The sequence below is a fragment of the Eufriesea mexicana genome, unplaced genomic scaffold (assembly GCF_001483705.2).
Source record: "Eufriesea mexicana isolate 0111107269 unplaced genomic scaffold, ASM148370v2 scaffold5561, whole genome shotgun sequence".
NCBI classification, from domain to species: domain Eukaryota; kingdom Metazoa; phylum Arthropoda; class Insecta; order Hymenoptera; family Apidae; genus Eufriesea; species Eufriesea mexicana.
This window is the reverse complement of record NW_016913558.1, coordinates 932,215-942,066: the sequence shown is the minus strand read 5'-3', so window position 1 is coordinate 942,066 and position 9,852 is coordinate 932,215. Positions and strand designations below refer to the sequence as shown.

The following is a 9,852-nucleotide window of genomic DNA, read 5'->3' as shown; positions in this document are numbered from 1 at the left end:
TCTTTCCCTCCGCCACTCCTTTCGTTACTTCCATTTCTCATTCTCTTGCTCGCCACTAGCCTTTTCCCCTCTTCAAAATCGTATCGCGAAACATCGAGCCATCGTCCTTGCGTATGCGGATAGTTGTATTCGAAGCTCCGGGGAATTTACGTGTCATGCCCCACCACGCTGACTTTTCACGGATTTTCACGTAGGTTTCTGCTATGGCGTAGTACCTCTCACTCGCTCTCTGACGTTTCTTCGCTTCTCTCGACGCCACCAACAGCTGTTTCGTCCGATCGTCGCCCTCTCGTATAGTTCGTGTCTCACCGTAAGAGTGAGAGAGAGAGAGAGAAAGTGAGTGGGAGAGTACAGACGGTGGCCCTACCGCAAGTTTTTCGTCGTCGTTCTCAACCTCACGTACAAACTTGACATTTTTACGTCCACCGTAGGGCGTACGCGATTACTCTAATTGCCTGAAATCCGAAACGTTATTTGTTCGTTTATCGTTCGTCTGACAGCTCCTGTCAAACGGACCTTCCTTTCCAACTGTTCGTTAAATCTGTCAGCTAAACAGTCACCGTTTCCTATTCTATTTTGTACGAGAGAATATTATGTTCCAATTTCTTCTGGTATACGTTAATTCCAACGCATCCACGGTGAAATATATAAAAAATTTCGTTACGACGTACGTTGCGAAGTTTCTCTTACGAATTGACGTGGAATTGCACGAAAACGGCTGCTAGTACTCGATGACACGTCTGACTCATAACATTCTTACTGTACAACATTTTAACATCCCATTATTTGTTTCAGATTGTGCAAGGATATTAGTGTGTAAGAAGTTACAAGTACAGTCAATTACATAGTATCAAGACATTGTGAAAACTTTGCACGTATGTATATTGAATTTATATTGATAATGATATTATTTTTCTATTAAAATGTATATTCTGGGTATTTTCAGTGTTACTGTGCATATTTTGTTGATAATTTCATTGCCAAAATTAAAATATTTTAATAATTATTGCTTACATATTTTTCATGTGTATAGTTTTAAGTGTGTTGCATATTTTGTGTGAAACATTTTCTATTTGTGTACAGGATTTACGAATAAAAAAATCTTGGTAACTTACTATATTGTGTGATATAAAAACTAGAAACAAAAATGTCAGTATTGAATCAAAGTGGAGAAGATGCAGTAGAATGCCCTTTGTGTATGGAACCATTGGAAGTGGATGATTTGAATTTCTTTCCATGCACTTGTGGGTATCAAATATGTAGATTTTGCTGGCATAGGATTCGTACAGATGAAAATGGTTTATGCCCTGCCTGTCGGAAGGCCTATTCTGAAAATCCTGCTGATTTTAAACCTCTCAGTATGGAAGAAATTGCAAGGTATGTAATGTTTATTTCACAATATTTATTATACCTATACTAATCATAAATAAATATATATTTGTACATTCATTTTTTTTATTAGATTAAAAGCAGAAAAGAGATTAAAAGATCAGCAACGTAAGCAGAGGGTTACAGAAAACCGTAAACATCTAGCAAATGTGAGAGTAGTACAAAAAAATCTAGTATTTGTAGTAGGATTACCATTGAGACTTGCGGATGCTGATGTAAGTAGAGAAATAAGTGAACTAACTAAAATATTTTGAAGTAAATATTGTATTTTTGTATTCATGAATTTTCAGGTATTAAAGCGGCATGAATATTTTGGAAAATTTGGAAAAATTCACAAAGTTGTAATAAATCAAAGCACTTCCTATGCAGGGTCTCAAGGTCCTAATGCTTCAGCTTACGTTACTTATCAAGTAAGCTATACATATTTTTACATTAAAAACTACATATTATTTTATTACTTTTAAACACATTTTATATTTAACAATTTATGTATTATTAGCGTCAAGAAGATGCACTACGTGCTATAGAGGCTGTGAATAATGTTGTTATGGATGGGCGAACAATTAAAACGTCGTTAGGAACAACAAAATATTGTTCGCATTTTATGCGTAATCAGCCATGTCCAAAACCAGATTGTATGTATTTACATGATCTTGGGGACCAGGAGGCATCATTTACAAAGGAAGAGATGCACCAGGGCAAACATCAAGAATATGAGCGTAAACTAGTGCAATCGTTACATGCGTCGTATGCATCTGCACAACGGTAATTTATTTTACATTTGAAATTATTAAATTATATTTAAAAAAAGAAAAGATAATATAACTCAAACAATAATTATTATATAGGAAACCAACACCATCACCATCAGTGACAGGCAGTATTGTTAGAGAGAATGGAACTTCAAATTCTCAAGCCAAAGAAGCTTGGCCATCGTTACAAATTGGGCAAACAAATAGTAAGTTTTTTTTTTCACAAAATCGATATTTATGTTTGAAAACAATATCTTTCTATGTAGACTATTAATTAGTTTATTTTTATGCCTACAGGTTCACAAACAAATTGTAAAGAATTATCACCGCCGTCACAAACAACATCACAACAAAACAACATGACAAACGGAAGTGGTACAACAAATCAGCAGAGTCATGTATCATCTGGTGGTTCAACACAACAACCGAACAATAATAACAAAGGTGAAAATATGAATATACGGAGAGGAAAAAGTAATAGTGAAAGTAAAGCTCAGGCAGCGCGGAATAAGCATAAAAATTGTCAAAATAAAGAAAAACATAGTACACGGACAACTTCTCGATCAGAATCTAGCTCTATTGGTACGCAAAATAATGTACAATCACAAATTAATGGGCAGAAGGATATTAGAAATTTTTCCTCCGAATCGAATAGCGATGTATTACAAAAATTGGGTAATAAGTGTAAATCGGAACAACAATCACAACCGCAGCAACAACAGCCGCAGCAGCCGCCACCTCAACAGCAACAACAACAAAATAATAAAGGATCCAAATTAGTTCAACAACAACAACAGCAACAGCAGCAGCAACAACAACAATCATCTCATGAACTTAAAGTAAATGGAATAGTGCAAAATGGAGAGCGTCGGCATTCGGATAGTGAAACAGATCAACAGCGTGAAGGTAGTACACCGGCTAGTACAATTTCAAGTACGGAAGATTCGAATGTGAATCATCAAGCGGAACATTTAGCAGAATCAAGTGAGGAGAACAATGGTGCTGCTATTTTGGGTGAGTTCCTTATATTCGTGATCATTTCTATATGTATTGATTTTCTGCTTCTAAAATAAATATACAAAACAGCTAAACTTAATATAAAATATTCGTTAAATGATATGTAAATAACAGAAAAAAAACAGATTGAAAAAAATTTTCTATTATAATTGCTATTATTAAAAATGTATATTAGAGTTTATAATGAAATTTATGAAACATTTATAGGATTATAGTTACAAATTTTTTATTGTTTAAGTTCAAAGATTTACAATCTAAACTTGTTTCTTCTCTAATAATTTTAAACAGTACTTGTTTATAAAATATTTTTGTTTAATTATATTGACGTGTACAAATTTTTTATATATTTATTTTTTGAAAATGTTTCTATAACTTAATAAAGTTCCATAAATATATATTTGCAAAAGAAATAGAAAGAAGTTTATACTCTTGACTTATGATAAGTTCATAAGAGATTATACATAGGAGTTACAATATTTAATTCATTTAACTTAATATTACAACATGTCATGCAGAGTATTTGTAATAAATCACAAATCATTCTAAATGTGTGCCTATCACTTATAACATTGTATGTTGTACCTTAAACATATGATACAATAACTTCTATGCAATGTATAGTATATTAATGACATGCAAGTCTGATGGCTGTCTCATAACTGTAGTATAGAACTTAAATAGTTATAGATATATGCCAAAATAAAGAGAATTCTTTGAAAAAAAAATAGTAACTGTTTTTTGTGTTTTTGTACACACTTGACTTTATCCTTCTTGCAAGTTGCATCATTCAAGCACTTATATTAAGTGTCTGGAAATGTGTGTGTGTGTGTGTGTGTGTGTGTAAAATTTATTTTTTTTAATAATTTTTTATTTCATGTTTGAATATAAGGATATTTTCCAGACACAGATATATACATTTTTGAGATTCATTAATGGTGGCAGAGAGGAATAGTATTAGAAGCTGTTTATTCTGGCATTTGAACACTACCAAAATGATTTGATCGCGTCTCGTAGTGTAGAGATTTGTGCGTATCATCTTTAGGTTCCTCTCCAGCTAGCACAAATTCATCACAAGGTGCCAATCAACAGCCACCACCAGGACTACATAATGGATCTCAAATACAATTCAATCATCGATCGATCTTTCAGACGGACAATAATAGTTTCTTCAGTTCAAATACTTTCCAGAAAATCTCTACTACCACCTCAGTGCCACCTACTACTTTGACAGGCATGTACATATAATCTTCTTTAGTATTGTGGTTTTCATAAATTGATTTTTGTAAAACTGATTAAGTTCTTATATTTGTCTGTTTCCCTTTTTATATTCTCATATATTTTATATAAAATGAAACGTAAAAGAAATGTTACAAGTATTTTTTTTTTGGACATACAGCAAATCCAAACCTGAATTGGACAAGCACAGGTTTAGCTTCTATTCCTGATTCATTACCAATGGTTCAATCCAGTGAAGATTGGCAAGCAGCTTTTGGTTTTCAACCTGAAACTGCACAAACAAATCATGTACAAAAATCCAGTCCTTCTAGTTCACCAGGAGTAACATTTAATTCTGAAGGTTTTGTAGATGAAGAAGTTTACACTAATCTACAATACACTACTTTGTCAGAACCTTCTGGTACTTTCACATCGAGCTTGCTTGTTAATTCTCCTGCATCTAAATTTATGGCAGATTTTCAACAAAATTCATTACAACAAAGGCTTGCTCTACAGGTAAATAGTTTATGAAATGAAATTATTAATTTATTAATATATCAAATTTTTACAATTACTTTTCATATAGTATTTAAAATTGTATAAAATAATCAGATATTTAGTTAAATTAACATAGCAATATAATTGATAGAATATAAGTAGGATTTAAATTGTTTCTATATTAATAATTATTGTTAATAACAAGAATAACTATTTCCTAAGGCTCAACAAAATCAAGAGAATTGTGAATACATAAAACAAAATGGTCATGCAACTTTGGAGGAAGTTCGGAATCATAAAGAATCTGGTTCAGATCTAAAGGCTGATGATGATTTAGGTTTTGATCCTTTTCATGAAACACAGAAAGCTCTAGCTGAACTTATGGAAAACGAAATGCAAATTCAACAACAAAGGTTGTTTCAGCAACAACAACAACAACAACAAAGAGAACGAGAAGAACAAAATAGGGTACAGCATCAACAAAATATTGCAAATATTGGTCAACAACATTTCCCACAGGTAATTCACATATTTCTTCTTCTTCTTTGTTTTTCTTTTTTTCTTTTTTTTTTTTTTTTTTTTTTTGTTGAGAACTATGTAAAAAATTTAATAATTTACTAGTAACCATTTTTCAAAAAAAACACTAAATGTTCTATTATTTTATTTTTATTTCATACTATTTGGATTTTGTTACTTAGGTTACCCATATAGCACATTTACAACAACAGGCTCAACACCTGCAGAATCTACAAGTTCTTCAACAGTCGCATTCCCTGCTGTCTCGTCTTCCGCAAAATTTGTTACAAAGTGGTACGCAAAGTCCTGCTCAGAGTACTGCGGCTGCTGCCAGTTTGGGACAACGTAGTCGCCTTCCACCACCAGGTTTCCCTGGTTCTACACCAAATCACATGAATTCTTTTGGTCTTGGTATACCGCGACCAGCTCCCACGAACAATGCTCTTTCGGGTTAGTATTTTCGTAATTTCGTCAATAGTTTGTGGTGATTGTAAACGTATTTTATGTTTACTCGAGTTATCTATTCAAAATATTCATAAATATTTCGTAATTCTTTAAAAAGTAAAGATATATTTTTTATTTGTTTGTATAAATTGGAAATAGTAAGTTAGTGTCAGTAAATATGTATTTGTGGTGAGCAATAGTGTTATCCAAGTATAAAAGTGAATTCTTGTGACTTTGCAAAAAATCAATATAATATTATACATGAGTCATTCGTCTAGTGTGCTGTTTACAGGAGCACAACCATCTCAACAAAATGCCTATCTTCCAAATGGAAATCCCCTTCTGAATTCACAAGGTACCCTTTGATAATAACTACTATTAATTGAATATGTTATATTATTTGTACAACTAATGTTTAATATTTGATTGATATTTAAAACAGGTATTAGTAAATGCGCAGGAGATGCAGTGTATACGCTTAAAGATTGGTGTGATATTAATAATCAACAACAACAACAACAATTTCATCATCAAGCATTACATCAAAAAGGCGGATGGAACAATTTTGGACCTATTGCAGACTGGACTTCGATTGATCCAGCTATTGTTAGTTCTTCTAGGCCTCTTCCATTCCAAACTACTAGTACATGGCAATTTCCACATGTTCATCCTACACACACTGTTTCACATAATGCGCAACAGGTATTAAACATGTTTATAATATTTTTAAATTCGTTTTACAATTTGTTCGTACTATATAGTTATGTTTCCTGATTTATAAAAATGTAAAACAAAGTCAAAACATTCTGAAATTATAATTTAAGGAAAGAATTATTGGAAACACACATTACAACATATTTTATTTAAATAACTGAGGTACACGTTTACATAACGAATGTTTCTTATTTTATAAGGAACAACAGAACGCACCAACTCAACATTGGGCAATGCAACCACCTCCAGGTTTTGCTGCACCAGCAAATACTGGACAACTGAATAATCAACAACCAAGCACAACTGCACTGCCGCACACTAAACTTATCTCTGCAGGATCGGAAATCGAAAGTAAGTAATATAAGCAGTATTTCAATTGTTATTTTTAGTAAATATGATAATAAAATACAAAATATTTGTATTACAGATCTATAAATAAATATGAATACGCGAAGTGTACAAGTGGTATGATAAAACATCCATGTGAGACAAGACGAAAGTCAGCAATGATACAAAAACCCGACAGTCTGTTACGTACGTTTTCCTGACCCGTGTCTATATCTTTCAATTAATTTTATTCTGATACTTTATTCTCACTGGATGAGTATTTATCGTTAAAAACGAGTATTGCAAAATACTGGAATATAATTTAATGAATACTTTCGAATATATGCGACGAATATACTCCTATATACGTTTTCGATAATATTCTCATATTTAATCTATAGTAAATTCGAACTATTTACAAGTCTGGCAGTCTTACTACTAAGTTTATGTAGATCCAGATGATACAGGTGTCAAAGGCAATGATCATGATTTAATTATTAACACATTAAATAAGATACTTATCATGATAATTATACTAAACTAAAATTTTTGTGTATATATTACTCGGATCCAAGTAAACCATATTCAAGCGAACATAAGAAATGCTTTTTTGTGTAAATAACATTTTCAAAAGGTCATGTATCACAAATCAAAATTTCACACGACGAAAATTCATAAACAGTTATTTTCTTTTGTATTAAGAAATTTTTTTAAATTTAAAATAGGGAATTATGTTACCGAAGAAAATACAATTGACACTTATCGCGACTTTTTATTTAAAATATAATGGCGTATTACATTTATACTATAAAATGCTTATATACTGGCAACATTAGAACAAATTTTTTAACAGAATATTATCTGTTTGTCTATTTCCTAGACAAAAGATTTCTGTTATATATGTATTATAAATATGTATTATTATTGTGAAAATGCGCAGATAGATACATGCTAATAAAAAAAACTAAAATGTAAAAAATTATAAGGAAATCAATCGTTGTTTTTTTTTTTTTTTTCAAGAAAAATCTTAGATCTGAAATCATAATCGAAAATCATTCGTTCCTGCAGTTTGAGTCATGATTATCACCTTAAAATTCACATTCAACTTATATTTTTTGCTTCTTCAGTTTTATATAAAACTGAATTCACAATTAATATTGCCATGCAATATCAATATTAACTTGATATGTATTCTACAACATCGTATGTTCATTTGATTTTAAAATACAAGAAAATTAAAAAAATATTTATTTTATTAATATATAGTATCGAATATGCAATATGTGAAAATAGATTATGATGAATATACGGGAGATGAGCTATAATAGTGGTGCTTTAAAAGAATTAAGTGTAAGAAATTCTTTGATGTACTTTAAAGTTAGTCATCAAAGCTTGTGCCAGACGAATATATAATTTATAGTAGATACTTCGTCGCATTTGTATAATCAGCCAGCAGCATATTAAAAGTATACAAATTGAATTGGTTTAGGAAATAAAATTGTAAGAATCGAATGGTATTCAGACATACATAGGATTCAGGAAACGACGAGCAACTGTCAAAATGATAAATATAAACGAGTCAGTGTATCCGAATCTCGAATACATACGAAACAATTACGATATATAACGAAATATGTCTGAATGATAGTACTATAATACGAAGTGTTATCGTCGAATGATTAAATTTTTGTAGCAGATTGTTAAACATATTTGCTAATTCAACACGATTAAAGAAAACATGATACATATACAAGAGAATGATTGAGATGAAGATATAATTATAACAAATTTAATTGAATTAAGGTAATCGAGAAATATACGACATGCGCAAGAAATTAATGAGGAAACGTATTTTAATTCATATTATCCTTGTTTCCTTTTAAATATCCATTTTAATTGATTTTCCTATTTTCCTATATTTGCATTTGATGTATTTCAATATACTTGCATACAATTTCTTTTAGCACCACGTATGCTTATTTATTTTTAAAACAAATAATTTCTTTAAATACATTAAAGATATATTTTTCTAAATAATAAATAAGAAATAATAAAAGGTGATCAAATTTGTAAATAACTATGTAATTGACGTTAAATTCACATTTATTAAATTCTGATGTACAAATAACAAAATATCATATTCCAATAACATGTATTATATCTTTGTTTATAACTTGTATATAATTATTGAAGTTCGGTATAATAATGATAAATGACATGATGTTAAACACATTTTGCAATTATACATGCATTCCTTGAATAATGATATAAAAAGGAAAACATGTAAATATTACACATCAATAAGAAAAATTAATAATATTTCAATTTTTCATCACGGTTTATCATTATTTCATCATATTAAGTGGGAATATTAAACCGTAAAAAATTTGTACCTAGTTACTATTACACATCAGCAAGTTCCAATTTGTGAACTTTTTAGGCAAGGTATGTTGACAAATTCTTATATTACTATATTGATATTGAAGATGGATGTAGGTGTCCTACAATGATTAATTACATAAAAAATTTAAGTTACAAATTGTATATTATCTAGACACTCACAAAAAAACATGGAGAAGAATAAACTGTTTTTGAAAAAATAACAATTGATGTATTTTTTAAATATGATTGACCCATTTAATTTACATTTTTTTTAAATTGATATAGACATGAAATAAGATCGTGTACAAATTAACGTATTTTTATATGAAACTCGTTTCACACGAGACTTCAAAATTAAATTCTATATACACTCAGATGTTGAAATTTGTATATACTGTACTTCAGTCGATTGAAAGCTCACAGTAAATAACTGTTTCAGTGTGTTTTATAGTCTTCTTTGATAGTGGAAAATTAATATTATCACTACTGAAAGCTCACAGAAATTGAGCAGCACAAACAATTGCGCGTGGTCATACAACGCTAACAAACTATTGGAAATATGCACCGGGTTTTTTAAACTAATCACCGAATCTTCCGA

General features: G+C 30.5%; 2 protein-coding genes across 3 annotated transcripts in view; one reads left to right on the top strand and one right to left on the bottom strand.

The window, feature by feature from the left end:
* The window catches only part of Cnot4 (CCR4-NOT transcription complex subunit 4), an 8,187-nt gene extending 654 nt beyond the window's left edge, over positions 1-7,533 (top strand). The window contains exons 2-16 of one of the 2 annotated variants that reach the window (XM_017906584.1): positions 796-875; positions 1,084-1,377; positions 1,463-1,604; positions 1,680-1,799; positions 1,889-2,154; positions 2,238-2,347; positions 2,439-3,155; positions 4,201-4,389; positions 4,555-4,889; positions 5,094-5,390; positions 5,570-5,753; positions 6,124-6,186; positions 6,274-6,533; positions 6,746-6,896; positions 6,973-7,533. In XM_017906584.1, the coding sequence (XP_017762073.1) occupies positions 1,148-1,377; positions 1,463-1,604; positions 1,680-1,799; positions 1,889-2,154; positions 2,238-2,347; positions 2,439-3,155; positions 4,201-4,389; positions 4,555-4,889; positions 5,094-5,390; positions 5,570-5,753; positions 6,124-6,186; positions 6,274-6,533; positions 6,746-6,896; positions 6,973-6,980 (3,072 nt within the window). In that variant the 5' untranslated portion in view covers positions 796-875; positions 1,084-1,147 and the 3' untranslated portion in view covers positions 6,981-7,533. Of the gene's footprint in view, positions 1-795; positions 876-1,083; positions 1,378-1,462; positions 1,605-1,679; positions 1,800-1,888; positions 2,155-2,237; positions 2,348-2,438; positions 3,156-4,200; positions 4,390-4,554; positions 4,890-5,093; positions 5,391-5,569; positions 5,838-6,123; positions 6,187-6,273; positions 6,534-6,745; positions 6,897-6,972 lie in introns of both variants that reach the window. The other variant, XM_017906583.1, reaches the window with a different exon arrangement.
* Positions 7,534-9,612: 2,079 nt separating this feature from the next.
* Positions 9,613-9,852, bottom strand: part of ohgt (E3 ubiquitin ligase component cereblon) — a 2,688-nt gene continuing 2,448 nt past the window's right edge. The window contains exon 8 of the mRNA XM_017906554.1: positions 9,613-9,850. The gene's annotated coding sequence lies outside the window, so the exon portion shown is untranslated. The remainder of the gene's footprint in view (positions 9,851-9,852) is intronic.